Source organism: Eublepharis macularius, chromosome 3, assembly GCF_028583425.1.
Source record: "Eublepharis macularius isolate TG4126 chromosome 3, MPM_Emac_v1.0, whole genome shotgun sequence".
Lineage (NCBI taxonomy): Eukaryota > Metazoa > Chordata > Lepidosauria > Squamata > Eublepharidae > Eublepharis > Eublepharis macularius.
In genome coordinates, this window is record NC_072792.1 from 51,448,790 (window position 1) to 51,463,910 (window position 15,121).

Consider the following 15,121-nt stretch of genomic DNA (forward strand, 5'->3'; position numbering starts at 1 on the left):
GGACTCTTTTCTATTTTGCTACTACAGACTAACACGGCTAACTCCTCTGGATCTGGAATCCTGTAAAGGTACTGTTTATTCCCTCTCTTATATAACAAGAACCTGCCTTTATTTTACTGAGCATTTGCTAGATGCTGTGTTGTTTGGTTGATCACAAGTCTTCAATTTATTTATCCTTTTATTAAAAGAGATCATTAGAAGATTTTTAAGTCGTATTTCTGATTTTTCAGTTGAATTGTTTTTCATATTTTCATGGACAAGCAGCATAGAAGGTTTTATTAATGGAAAGGCTAGAAATGTTGTAATACATAATAAATAAATACACATTTCAGATGAGCTAAAAGAGGACCTTCAATTTAAGTGTCAAAAGCAGGTACAAAATTAGGAACTGCCTTTTCAGTGAAAAACAATGTTGTTTCTGCCTAATTCATCTTCCTTCCTGGTCTCATATGCGCTTGTTTTAAAAACATCATAGTAACATTAAACAGGATTATAAAACCATCTTGTGCTTTAGAAACTGGGTACTAATTTAATTTTGTGTAAATGCCAGAACAATTTTTTAAGAAGAACCAACCAGGCCATATTTTTGCCAAAATAAGAAATAAAGAAATTTTGTTTTCAAATTTAAAAAAAAATTAAACTAGGGGAATCATAGCTTTCATTCAGTCTGGCTTACTGAACACAGTCCATTGTTTTTCTCCATGAAAGCTTATTTTATTCTGGAAGGAACATGAAATAGTAGAACAGGTCATGGGTGTATCTGGCTCATTCTCAGTTCTTCCAGATGAAAAAAAGCCTTTGACAAAAGCATGGCGGGATCAGCACTGTTTTAAGATCTAGGAAACTGAGACAGTCACTATGGCCTTACTAGGAATCTGGCCCCTCCCTGATTAAGTGCTGTACTCACCAGCAACAGCACAAAGAATGCCTCTTATAGCATTGCTGCAACTTGATATTCACATCAGTCTCTGTGGTTGCAATTTTATTATCCTTAATACATAGCACTAATGTTAAATGCAGCACAAAGGAAAGGCACAGATGAATGAGGTGATATTCAGCTTCACATTATTGTGACCCAGAATCAAGATTTTTTAAAATAGCATGCAATCTTGTGCAACGAAAGGTGCTTTTTGAACAGCTACTCCCGTAGTGCCTGGCTAATTGCTTTGGAAACAGAGGGGCCTTTCAAAGAAGTTTGTGATAAGAGTGTTTTCACGTAGGGACAGGATTGTGTGGCTCCCCTGTTGCTGCTACTAATACAGCAAAGCAGCAACAGGGCTTCCACACAGGAGGTATCCCTGGTAGATTTTTTAAATCAGTGATTTAATAGTGTTATAGCTATATACCATTATACTAAAATATGAATCAGGTTCTCTGAGTTCCCAGCTTTCAGTTTTACTATGTAAGGCTGAACAACCTATCACAACTGAACGAAATACTACACAAAACAGGACTATGAGTACCCTGTAAACTAATCTGTTTGGGCTGAACAGTGCTGCTAATCTTTGGCAGTCAACTCCCAAATAGAAAGCCTTATTTTCACCCTACCATTCAAACACACACACAAATTATACAATCAATATGTACAGTATACAAATATCACTCAAGCCATCATTCATTTACCATCAACTTATGAGAAATTAGTGAGCCTACTTGTATAAACACAAAATCACAAACAACCTTGTCAGCTATATGTTTTCTTTAATTAACCTGTTCTGAATTCTCTCATTCTTTTTATTACATAATTCATTACCTTTGAAAGAGAATTGATTTCTTTTCCGTACTTTCTCAGGGAGTTTAGTGTTTTTAGGTAGTGATAGATAGCGTGCTGCTTTGTTGGCAACCTGGAAAAAGAAGGATGAGATATGAACACACAGAGCAAAATATATGTCAAAAATGTGATTTTAAACAGTTTCAGAGATTACCAAAGCTGAAAAGTGGCTATACATGTGAAAATTACTACTATAAATAAAATTTTGCTCAATTTTATTCACAGGCATGGGGAGAATAGCTATGTGCTCATACACACACACACACAATCCCTGATACACTGTAACCCCCCTGAAAACTAACCAAGGACCTTGCCATCATGTTCCAATAACATAATATGTATTTTAAATAAATTACAACAATACACTTGAAAATGCAAGTACCGGTCTTGACAAACTATTGCTCTTCCTAATGCTCTCCCTTAAGCTGTGTCGGCGACGAATCAGAATTTCTTTGGCTTGTTTTTCATTTGCATCTTCAGCTAGACTGTATCTGTTATATGAAGGAGCCTGAAACAAAGGAAAAACTACATTTCAAATCTATATTAATACAGACAGTAGCACAACACTACTAAATGCAACCATACTTTCAGCACTCAACTTACCAGCAATGTCCAAAATTTAAAACTGACTATCTGTAACCAGATTCTGGCCATTTCCCCATGTCCTTAAAATAGCACGACACTCACTGACCGCTGGTGGCTTCCTCGCGCTATTTCTGATGTCACCTGGAAGCAGGAAATGATGATTCCATTTTTGTGGCGTCACAAAAATGGAATCATCATTGCCTCCCTCCGGATGACATCAGAAATAGTGCGAGGAAGCTGCTAGCATTCAGGAGCATCCCGCTATATTAAGGATGTGGGGAAATGTTCAATATCTACATATTATCTACACATAATCTCTGCACATAACTTATTACATGCAACCTAAATGAATGAATGTTCAATTATAAACTGTTTAATCCAGTGCTAGGCTCTTGTGGCCCTTCCTTATATGTCCAGAATAACACTAATTGCCACTTTGGGGTCAGGAAGAAATTTTCCTCCAAGGTAGATTGGCCAGGGATCCTGGAAGTTTTTTGCCTTCCTCTGGGCACAGAGCAGAGTTCACTAGGGAGGTCAGGAGGGGAGATGGCTGTGAATTTCCTACATTGTTCAGGAGGCTGGACTAGATAGCCCAAGGGTCTCTTCCAGCTCTATGTTACTATGCTGACAACCAACAGGTATAAAACCACTAAAGAAGTGCCAACCTTCCCATTTATATTTATACAACCCAAGAGTTTTTGATTCATGAGAAGGTGTGTTTCTGCCATCCATCCTTAAGAAGACAAAGACTTTAACAAGCATTTGGCACACAGAGGAGAAGCTGACTTCTCTCTGGCATAGCCTGTGTGCTGAAGTACTCCCCTATGTGATCAGGCCTTTGTCTTAACAGGGAGGGGTGCCAACAAGTACATGGCATGTACATGCCAACAAGTACATGACAGCAATGCAACCTGCTCTAGTCCTCCTGGGAATAATGGAATACAAACAAGCAACAAATAAGAAAATACATATTTTAAAAAGTAAGAGGCAAAGACAAAGGCGCAAAGCAGACCACCCTGTTCCTTACAGATGGGATGGGATATAAATAAATTATCTGCAGGTGTATACTATCAACAGCTAAGGCTTCATTCAAACAGAGCAACAGCCTTAAAAATGACCTATTCACAGTACAATCCTATGTCTGTTTACTCGAGTTCACCAAGGTCGAATCCACATTACTCATTCTAAGTCGCATGTTCCCCGCATTCCCCACGCAATCCCGAGTGCCGGTCACATTACCTCATTAAACAGACGCATTTCATTCGCATTTCTCCCGAATATGTGGTCACAGGTTTTCAACGGGAGTTTCACGGTGGCCGTGAATGGGCCAATGCGCAATTTACGTGGTTTTTTTAAAAACCACCCCCCTTCCTGTCTCTCCGGCCGTTCCGAGAGTTCCTATTGGCTGATTCAACTTGCAAGTGCTCCGTAGTCTGCAAAAGACTGCTTTTGACTTCATAGCATTGGATTTATTGATTATGCTGTTTCTGAATCAAATCTGGTAGTTTGAAACATCATTTTGGGGTGAATCCATCCTCAGAACGGACTCGCAAAACTTCCTTTTTAACTGTTTTTTATTTTTTTTATTTTATATTACTGTAATATCGAAATTATGAAATATCGAAATAATGACACTCCAAGGAAGTGAAACTTCAGTAAAATTCAGGCACTGAACTGTCCTGCATAGGAAATGCCCACGAAAGCTTCCCACATGCTTCCAAATTTCCAAAAAAAAAAACGGGAGAGAGCCTTCAGTGCTGTCAGTGGGGGAAGGAGAGGCATCATTATCTTCAATGATGTTTCTTTATAAGGCAAGATCGAAATAATGGAAAAGTGCGCTCAAAAAATTTTTTAAAAAATGGGCGGGAAAAAAGGTCCCACCCAAAAAAGCGGTTTTCAAGCGGCCGTGTGACCGGAGGGACGCGCGAGAAAGACGGATTGGAAGCAGGAATGTGAACGAAGAGGGGAAAATCGCGGATTGGAGGCAAACGGAAGATATCCGATAAACATGCGGGTAATGGGTGAATGTGGATTCGACCCAAGTCTGATGAAGCACACACTTGAATAAGCGTGGATATAATTGTAGGTTTAGTCACTGTCTATTTAAGTAGTTCTCAAACTTTTTGAAGCAGGGCCCAGTCCATTTTGAAAACTTTCTGAAAATCACTTGCCCTACCCAGAACAAAACACAACCATCTCATATCATTTAACACTTTACACATTTATATTTTATTTTTCATTTTGATTATTTATAAGCATACAGTACTTTTTTTAAACAACAGGATGTATTTCAGGGCCATTTTGCACTTTATGCAGGGGCAAACCCAATTTGCCATTCTGCCTCCCACTGCCTTTGCTCTCATCTCACCCTGTTCTCTCTCCTCCCTCTTGACCCACCTATGAGAGAGTTGTGAACTACTTTGCGGTCACAACCCACAGTTAGAGCAACTAGTCTATACTATAACTGTAAGAATATGCAGTGGGATCCAGTTAGTATGGCTAGAATTAAATATCAGAAATAGAGTGGATCAAATTATAACCCAGCAATCAGATAATCTATAAAATAATCACAATTTATCAGTCACAGGACTTCCTACTGGGCTACATTACATTACATTAAGAATAAATGGGCTATAGAGAGACCCTTAGCAATCGGAAAATACTGTATTTGGAAACATTGCCTAAATATTCAGAGTTTATGTCAAACTCACAAGTGCTATTGCTCACTGTCAAAGGTCTCATGTTTGAAACAAAGAACCAGTAAGCTGAAATAAATTCCTCTTCTGAAGTTGTTTTGGAAAGGCAGAAACACAGCTTGCCAGGTGCCATTCCTTGCCTTTGCCATGTTTATTCATCAGCTTTCTTATACTTTAATCCTAAATACATTTGCTTGGAGGCAAGTATCATTGATTTTAATGGAAATCTTCCAAGGAAGCTTGCTTAAGGATGGCATCCTAGTGTTTTTAATAGAGTAGGAAAAAACATCACCAGCTGAGGTAGTAGATACATGCGCAAGAGGGTGTTCCATTAATACCACTTTCTACTTACTCTCTGCCGTATTTGATAGAGGTTCTTTGTTAATATATCTCGTATATTATCTATCTCACCAGGAGAGAAGTCTACTATTTTTTCATCTTGATGTTCACTATTGAAAGGCAAAATAAATTAGAAACATATATTTAACAATCTTTAATAGTATGAATTACTCCATTTGCCCCCTAAAGATAAAAGCATTTTACAAGGAAAAAATATTCCTATAATTTCTCACTTTTGTGTAATAAAAATTATAGCTGATCTAACTCCAAGAAGATGTTACCTCTCTCTTCAAAGTGTTTAAAATGTAAGTGTAGTAGGAAAATAGAAAAGAGTCCAGTAGCACCTTTAAGACTAACAAACTTTACTGTAGCATAAGCTTTCGAGAACCACAGTTCTCTTTGTCAGAGAAGAGAACTGTGGTTCTCGAAAGCTTATGCTACAGTAAAGTTGGCTAGTATTAAAGGTGCTACTGGACTCTTTTCTATTTTGCTACTACAGACTAACACGGGTAACTCCTCTGGATCTATGTAGTAGGAAAGTATCACAGTAAAATCATTTCTTTTCATTAACAGGGAATACCCTAGACACACATCAATTTGATATAAATTAATTGTTGGTAGATTTGTACAGTGACAGAAGAATTTTCAGTTGATCATCTACTTTTTAAAGTGATGTATGTATTAAAGGTAAAGGTAGCCTGTGCAACCACTGAGTCATTACTGACCCATGGGGGGATGTCGCATCACAACGTTTTCTTGGCAGACTTTTAAGGGGTGGTTTGCCATTGCCTTCCCCAGTCATCTACACTTTATCCTCAGGAAACTTGGTACTCATTTTACCGACCTCGGAAGGATGGGAAGCTGAGTCAACCTTGAGCCAACTATCTGAACCTGGCTTCCGCCAGGATCGAACTCAGGTCGTGAGCACAGCTTGGGCTGCAGTACTGCAGCTTACCACTCTGCGCCACGGGGCTCTCCCTGTATGTATTAAATGCAAATAAATGCATATATTATCAAAACCCCTTTTTGAATACTTAAAGTAACTTGATAAATTTACATGTGATAACTTACAATTTAATTAACAAAAGCTCATTAATAGAAAAACAGTTCATGTTTTGATCTTTTGTTTTTCATTCCATATGTAACAGAACCAGAAGTATGTCCCTAATTCACTGTACCACTAAACAACCAATTAAAAAGGTGGAAGTTTACAGCCTTAAATGAAGGAAATACTATAAATAAACTTTTGTGTTCTAATGAAAAGGAATGGAATGTAAAGAAAGATTTCTGCATACACAATATAATGAAATCATGATCAAACCTGATAATAATAATGTTCAATACCCTTTTACTTACCTGATAGAAGCTAGTGATGGTACCGTGCTAATCATTCCAGTCTCTGCCATTTCAATGGCATGCTTTATTTCAAGTTTCTTGTACAGAGAGACAATACTTGATTTGGGCTGGTTTTCCCGTATTAGAAGTTTCCGTAGGTACTTCTTATCAAACTTTATGAACCTGTATGAGGAGCAAAAGCAACAATGTCTACTGTTTTGTGAGGTAAACACTAGAGATGGGCATGAACCGAAATACAAACCAAAGTTCGTGAGGAACCAGGCTGGTTTGTGGTTCACGAGCTGGTGGTTCATCTGAGCCCCTTTCTGATGAACCACCATGAACTTTAGGCTGGTTCGTTTGGTTCGTTTTTTGGTTCATCACTGCAGACAGCCTGGTGCCAATCAATCAGTTTCCTAGGCAACAGGGGATGGATTTCCTGCAGACCTTCTGCTGACCCGGAAGTGGCCTTCTGCTGGCCCAGAAATGGCCTTCTGCTGACCTGGAAGTGACAATTTGCTGACCTGGGTGTGACATTTTCACAAACCAATTGAACCGTTCGTGAACCAGGGCAGGTTCGTGAAAGTTCGTGGTTCATGAAATGTGACAAACCATGAATCGCACGGTTTGGTTTTTTTCTGGTTCGTGCTCATCTCTAGTAAACATTCATGAAGAAAAATGGCTCTATAGTTAACGGAAATGCTCAGCAGATTATTCCTTGAATAGAGCAAAGAACTATTTGTGGAATGGAGGGTTTTTGGAATTTGACACTAAGTGATGCCAAAGTGAATTCATGTAATCTGATTAGAGCACTTGCCTACATTAATTGTGCAGAATTCAGGTTTATTACAGTTAAGTCATCCATATATTACATCATACAGCCACAAAAAAATGCTATATACAATTAACAATTGTGAGGAGATAAACATTCAGTCAGCCTTCTCCTTAGATTTCCAGAAGAATCCTAATGTTCTTCTTACTTGTCTCTCCAAAAGTTGTGACCCCAATGTCCACAAACATCTTCAATTCCAGCCTTCACATGATCGAAAAACTAAAATATAGAAACATTCATTACTTGTTTTGGTAGATACTAATTTGTTAGTTACTAAATGTGGTTATAACACCTATTATATTTTTATGCTGCTGTTCATTTAAGACTGTGCCCATAGTTCTCCTTTTGTACATTTTATCATTGCAACACCCCTGTAACTTAGGTTATGCTGAGGGTGGTTGGCTGACCCAAGTTCTCCCTAAGCTTCATGGCTGAGCGTGGTTTCGAAGGCTAGTATTACCAGGCCTTGGCTGATACTCTTAACAGTGCAATCTTCAACTCCTCTGGATCTATGATCTTAAACAAAGTTACTCCAGTCAAAGCCCATTGAAATTAATGGGCTTAGACTGGAGTAACTCTCTTTAGGATTGCACTGAAAGTGCTATACCACATTAACCAAGTTCAATCACTTAGACTTAATGTGCAAATAGTTAATTTTGAATCAGCCTTGTCTTACGGGAAATTCACATCTTTAATCTAGCACTTAAACATAATCCAATGAGCTGTGCAAATGGGCTGGCACAGGACTCTTTCCTCAGAACCCTGGCATGCAAGGAAGTCATGCCCCAGAGCATATGCCTAATGGCAGCTGTGGAAAAAGAAAAGTGGGGGGAGGGGTTGCCAGTCCTCTCCTACATGCACACTCTAGATTGGATTCCATGACATCATTCCATTCACTCTTCTGTTACAGAGGCTTTCCTCTACTTCAATGCTCACTTCTTCTGCCAACAGCATTTTCATGTGTGCAAGATCAATGTTTTTCAAGGAGCCTTGATGCACATGGAAGTGCTTGCAGCAGAGGAAGTGATTTCCGCAGTGGAGGAAAGCTTCTGCAGTGGCCAGAGAGAAGGAAGAGGAGAAGTGTCATAGGATCCAAGCCTATGCCTGTAGGGGGAATAGACAATAACTTGACTTTATGTCAAAACAATACTACACAAAGGTCAACTGAAGGTTAAATTGGGTTGAATTCAGGGTATTTTTTCAGAGGAATGTACCAGAACAGAGATGCGGCATCTCTTGGGCATTTGAGATTTGGACTGAGAAGGGAGAACAGCATGAGTACTGGCACCTCTTTTTAAAAAAAAATTTTAAGCACTGTTTAAACTCATCTCTATAAAGAGATCACTGTGGCTAACAGAAGGTGTTTTAAAGTTACCTTCTCAAAAATAGCACAATTTTTGCCTAGCAGAACAGTAGGCGAGAAAAGTATCCAGCTAGTAAGACACAAAAGTATTCACAGAGGTGATGCTATGCAATACATGCATTCTTACAATGGACAAAACCAAATGAACAAACACAAATTTCAATGTATTTCCAAAGGTACAGCATGTGTCCAAAGCTGCAAACATACCCGAGAGTAAATTTCCTCACTGACCACTGGCTGTTTTTTATTTGATCTTTTAACATCCAGAAATTCCACCAATGGACGAATTGTTATTCCCTTTAGAAAACAACACAAACAAGCAAGAAAATCATTTCAATCCTTACATTTCTTGCCATTATTTTCATGTACTATTCAGAAATAAATAAATGTTTGCCAGCAGTTGTACTTTGAAACCAGGGATTTTCTCAAGATAAAATTTTAAATCAATAATGATTCTTAAACTGTGGTTTGCAATGGACTTTCAGGTCCTAAAGACTGATGAACACATGAAGGACTTTTACAGGCAAATACTGATGAATAACAATGAGAAACATGTTGGTGACACAGAGCATGCGCAAATGTAGCACATCCAGTTAGCAGTGGTTCCCCTTTCCTTCCCACCAAAGAGGAATCCCAACAGAAAAGAAAGCTAATCTTCCCCAAGGGGGAATGTTGAACATACCATCTTTGGTAGGAGGAGAAGTATGGTGTTACTAGTCATCCTTGCTATGTCTACAGGGGGTTGTGGTTACCCCCCCCCCCACAATCCTCAGCATATGTGGCACCATGATCTGAACAACCTGTAATCCATATCTTCCCCCAGCCCAGCATATCTGTGTCATCTTTCTCTCCTTCCTTTTTGGGCACAAGCACCTGAGAACAACCAGACATCTGAAGCACCAAGGGAAAGGACAAGCAGCACATTTTCAAATAAACCAGGAAAATAAGTCCAAAGTTCAGGTAAGGTTAAAAAGCACAGGGTTATATTAAAAACTCTATTGATAACTGTCATTTTACTGTAATATAATTCAAGGTTATTCATTTCACAATTAATTTGACAATCTGTTTATGCAGCTTTACAGGCTCTGTCCTAGGCAAGGAATATACAATGCACAGAACCTGGTTGAAAACCTGTGACAAGGATGAAAGTAAAGACAAAGGAGAGATGAGATGATAAGTACATCTCCTAGGAACCTTTGCAAATACTTGTTTCACTAATAATTGTGCTTTTGTCTGCCATCCAAAGCAGGCCACAGTTTTATTGATTACAGTCACTGCAGCACTGATGCGGCATAAGGGATGGATCTGCTGCATCAAACCTGTCATTCAATGGCACAGCTTCCCCAGCACACACACACCCCAGCTAGGCACTGCAAGATGGCAACAGGTATAGCCGCATCCAGGTGTGACCCCAGTGGTACCTGCCACCCAATGTGAAGCCTGCAACGGCCAGTCCTAGTGCATAAGCTTTGGCTTACCCCAAATTTCTTAAGGGGAACCCCAAAAAGGAGAGTGAGTCGCTCAGCAAGTATGACTCACCCAGTGAATTCAGTCCAATGCCCTGACATAGCCCAAACAGCAACGTTGTGGCAGGCATCCCCAGTGGCAACTTGCACCTAGGGAGGGAGGGAGGGAGGGAGGGAGACTGTGCGCTTGCTTCTTCTGCCACCAAAGAATGGTGGCAAGGGCCATGAGGGGCTGATGGTGTGGAGCCTAGCGCCTCTTACATTCCTCCTCTTTCCACTCCCAGTGGCTCCTAACCAAGGCTGCAGATGTGCAGCCAACCTTCCCCTGTAGCCCACAGGTAAAGCAGCAATAATCTGCTTGCAAACCTCAAAACAAGAGAGGCTTTGTTAACTAAATTTGAATGATTTACTAAATTTTGTATAAATCCCCATGTGAGGTGTTCTCTCCTTGTAACAGAACTCATTCCTTGGTAGAATAAGATATGATTCGGCAAAAGATTAGAATGCAAGAGGGGACATCATTTGCTCCACTATTGTATCCAGAGAGTAAGTTCACCCACTATATTTACCAGTTTACTTGTTGTTGTTTTTTGTATGAAACATTTTGTACTAGAAACGGTGCTACTGTAGCAGTGATAAAGGTATCCAATGCAAATAACTATTGAGGACTACCTACAGGAAAGAACCCCCTTTCCTTACCTGAATGAAAACAGTGAAGAATATAACCACAATAACAGCAGTAATGAAAAGCTTCTTTCTAGGGAACACAGCAGCAGGAAGCAGGAAAACCAGAGAAAAGCATATGGCTCCTCGGAGGCCTCCATAGGCAATAATAAACTGGTCCTTAAATGTTAAGGGAATTGTCCGGAACAGGTTAATGATCTGAGTCAATGCAAAAACGCCTAAGAAAAGCAAGAAACACAAACAGTTCAGAATGCATCTGAACAGTCTTCATCATCACAACCTTAATTTTGAGATAGTTTTTCAATTTAAGACCAACTATGAAAATAAAAAATAACTGACATGTTTCCAGCTTTGCATTCTATTATACAGAAGTGTATATGATTTTTTTTTTGCATGATATGTAGTACAATTCCAAGCAGGCCTACTCAAAATCCTCTTGAAGTCTACTCAATGTGGCTTACTTCTAGGAAAGTGTTCTTAAGATTGCATTGACATTATCTCAGGAACTAGTTTTTCAAGCCCTATGCAAATATTTTATTTAAAAATTCTGTAGGAAAGAGGGGACCAGAATTTTATCTGCTGACATGAATTAAAAAAATAAGTCACAGAACAAGGCTCAATGAAGTATTTACATATGTGCCTTCAAGCCACAACCGACTTATGGTGAGAAACAGAGGTGGTTTGCCATTGCCTTCCTCTGCAGAGTCTTCCTTGGTGGCCTCCCATTCAAGTACGGTCCCTGCTTAGCTTAGATCATCTGACAAGATCGGGCTACTCAGGTATTACATAAATTTAAAAAGATGGAAGAACCTCAATTTTAAAAAAACAAAACAAAAGCAGTACATATTTTGAGAGCCAGTGGTTAGAGTGTCAGACTATGATTTGGGATAACCTGGTTTGATTCCCTGCTCTGCCTTGGAAGCTTGCTGGGTGACCTTGGGCTAGTCACATACTCTCAGCCTAATCTACCTCACAGGGCAGTTGTGCGGATAAATGTAGGAGAGGAGAATTATGTAAGCCACATTGTGTCCCCGTTTGGCAGAAAGTTGGGGCAAAAATAAATAAATAAATAAATATTTTGGGTGGACAATGCAGTTATTGTATTATCACTGAATTTTCTAACTGAAGACATACCAGTACATGTGCTGCATTTGGTATCGTATGAGTATTGACATCTCAAGAACGATCACCAGAATGCAAAGCTTTCTTTGGACTCCTTCCTATTATCTATTATTTCGAATAAACTCATTTGAGCTAAGGACTAATATTTTTTTCTGAATTCTTTACATGTGCATATGATTAAATTATATTAGTATAATCCTAATTAACTCAATGGATTTCTCAAAAAAAAAAAAACCTCTAATGATAACCACTGGCCAAAACATAATCTCAGCCAACATTGTGTTTTAAAAATAATTTGTTCATTCTTCCTATACATTTTATGTAATAGATATGAAGAGATACGTAGATTAGGATAGAGATGATTAGGTCAGCCCTTATCTCAGTAACTTTCAGCCATATTCAGCTTTTATCTCTGCCCATTCCCTCTCCCATTTTCCTTTCTCCATCAGACTTTTTCCCTGATCTTTCCTCTTCTTCCCATTCTTCATTCCCATTTCCAAATCCAATCCCTCATTTCTGAATTGCTTTCCCTTATTCAACTTTCTTTGTCTTTTGTATCCTAGGACATGCCTCTTTTACTGATCTTTCCCTAGGCATTTCTACTTGCATTGCTTCTCTCTAGGATCTCAGATGTTTAGTCAATAATGGTCAGGCTATATAGGCTATTCCCATTTCTGGGATTACAGCAGCTCAGCCAATCATTGCTAAAAGCTTCTCCACCAGACTCCTTAGCCCTTGAAATAGATACTGCAAGACGAAGACTAGAGATGGGTGCGAACCGGAAAAAACCCGAAACATGTGGTTCATGGTTCGTCAAATTTCACGAACCACGAACTTTCATGAACCTGCCCCTGGATCGCGAACCAGTTCGTTTGGTTTGTGAAAACATCAGGTCAGAAAATCATCACTTCCAGGTCAGCCGAAGGTCTGCAGGAAGTCCATCCCCTGTTGCCTAGGAAACTGATTGATTGGCACCAGGCTGTCTGCAGTGATGAACCAAAAAACGAACCAAATAAACCAGTCTAAAGTTTGTGGCAGTTCATCAGAAATGGGATCTGACGAACCGCTGATTTATGAACCATGAACCGGCCTGATTCATGCTTAATTTTGGTTCATATTTCGGTTCGTGCCCATCTCTAATGAAGACTAGTTCTCCTGTGCCAAGATGAACGAAGGTTCAAAACTGGGGGAGGGGGGATCTCTCCTCCTCTCCTCCCTAAACAGACATGCAGCAATGCTATTCTATGACAAGAAATTCTTCCATTTCCTTTCTTTACATAGGGAAATATATAGCAGATGGGTCAAGGATTAGACTAAGAATCTTCAATGGAAGTACATTTTCTTTCTTGCAGTTTGTTATTGTTTCCTGTTGAGTCCAGGTATTTCTGTTTTAAAGAAACTGTTGCATGAAGATAAGCATCTTTAAGTTATAAAGAAAATGTTCAAGTACAGTCCAGAATGTTGAAATTCATACCCAGTGCACGCCAGATCAAACAAAAGAGGAGGGTAAAGCAAACAAAGGCCCAGTTCCACTCGTGATTGTTTCCAACTGTGGACACGCCCATGAAAATGAAGATAAGAGTCTCACTGACACTGCTCAGCATCTTCATGAAATACTTTATGGTGGTGTAGGACTTCTGAGAAACATTCTCTTCCACATATTTATTCATGGTCATAGCACAAGATGTAATCCTGAAGGAAGAAAACCAACTTTTATTCCATTTCTTTATATTTTCATTGAAATTTACATACCCAGATCTTCAACACAAATGTCAAGATCTCAGAGAGGTTGGAAGACACACTCAAGACCAAGGCAGAAGTATCTCGGGTGCTGTATTATCATTATCCAGCTCTTGTATTGTCAAACCACAGTCTGAAAGGCTTAAAATAACTGGGCAATTTTGTGGCATGCAGGAAGCAACTAAGTAAGTGGCAGAAAATCTCAACACTCAGAAGTATTCATGCGGACTGGGATTCATTAAACGGAAGTGAATCATACTGCTTTCACTGAGACCAGAGGCAAGCATAGCAGCACCTTTAAGTTTTAATGAACAGTAAGGCTCTTACATCACATCATAAACTGCTGCTTAAAAAGATGTTTGCAATACAGCGCTATGGAGCTGCATTCAACAGGAGTAAACACACCCATTTGTTTATGTTCAAACCTATGAAACTCAGTTGATAAAAAAGAACCCACAGCTTAGGGTTGCCAGCTCCAGGCTGAGAAATTCCTGGAGGTTTGGGGGGTGGAGCCTGGAGTGGTCAGGGTTTGGGGAAGGGATGGGCTCAGGGTGTGATAATGCCATAGATTCCACCATCCAAAGCAGCCACTTTCTCTAGGGGGACTGATCTCTGTGGCCTGGAGATCTGTTGTAATTCTGGGAGATCTCCAGCCACCACCTGGAGGCTGGCAAGCCTACCATAGCTATATAGCATTTTCATACCTATATATTTAGCTTGCCTGGTTCTTACTTGGATCATAGGCATTATAAACCTCATGTGCCAGGCCTACCTCCACTTCCTTCTCCCAACAAAAACTACTGATAAACCCTGCTTTTCAGATACTAGTAGCCTTAGTTACATACATACATAAACACATTTACCAATTACATATATTCAAGTACAGAACCCACAAAGACTTGCAGGGGTCTCATTTCCCCCTGTATCCCTCTCCCCACACTATTTCATCTTCCTCTCCTCCCAGCAGCCCCACAACTTCACTCATTTCCGTGCTTGCTTCTCTCCTTCCTACTCACCAGGGGCCAGGGCTTCTGGCAAGGCCCAGTACAGCCAACCTCCCCTCCACCCACTCACTTGCTAGCACTTCACAACCGGGGCTTCCAGCTGCAGCTACCAGGGAAATTTTGCAGGCAGTGCAGGCATTTACAAGCATGGATAGTAGGAGGGCTCATCATGAGCAGACAGGGA

The 15,121-nt window shown here is 39.8% G+C and overlaps 1 protein-coding gene across 1 annotated transcript in view; it reads right to left on the reverse strand.

The window, feature by feature from the left end:
* SLC9A2 (solute carrier family 9 member A2) overlaps positions 1-15,121 on the reverse strand; it is a 45,857-nt gene that overhangs the window by 1,506 nt on the left and 29,230 nt on the right. The window contains exons 4-11 of the mRNA XM_054975069.1: positions 13,668-13,885; positions 11,087-11,289; positions 9,129-9,218; positions 7,707-7,777; positions 6,748-6,909; positions 5,405-5,501; positions 2,154-2,279; positions 1,754-1,844 (exon numbers count right to left, since the gene is read on the reverse strand). Coding sequence (XP_054831044.1) covers positions 1,754-1,844; positions 2,154-2,279; positions 5,405-5,501; positions 6,748-6,909; positions 7,707-7,777; positions 9,129-9,218; positions 11,087-11,289; positions 13,668-13,885 — 1,058 coding nt within the window. The remainder of the gene's footprint in view (positions 1-1,753; positions 1,845-2,153; positions 2,280-5,404; positions 5,502-6,747; positions 6,910-7,706; positions 7,778-9,128; positions 9,219-11,086; positions 11,290-13,667; positions 13,886-15,121) is intronic.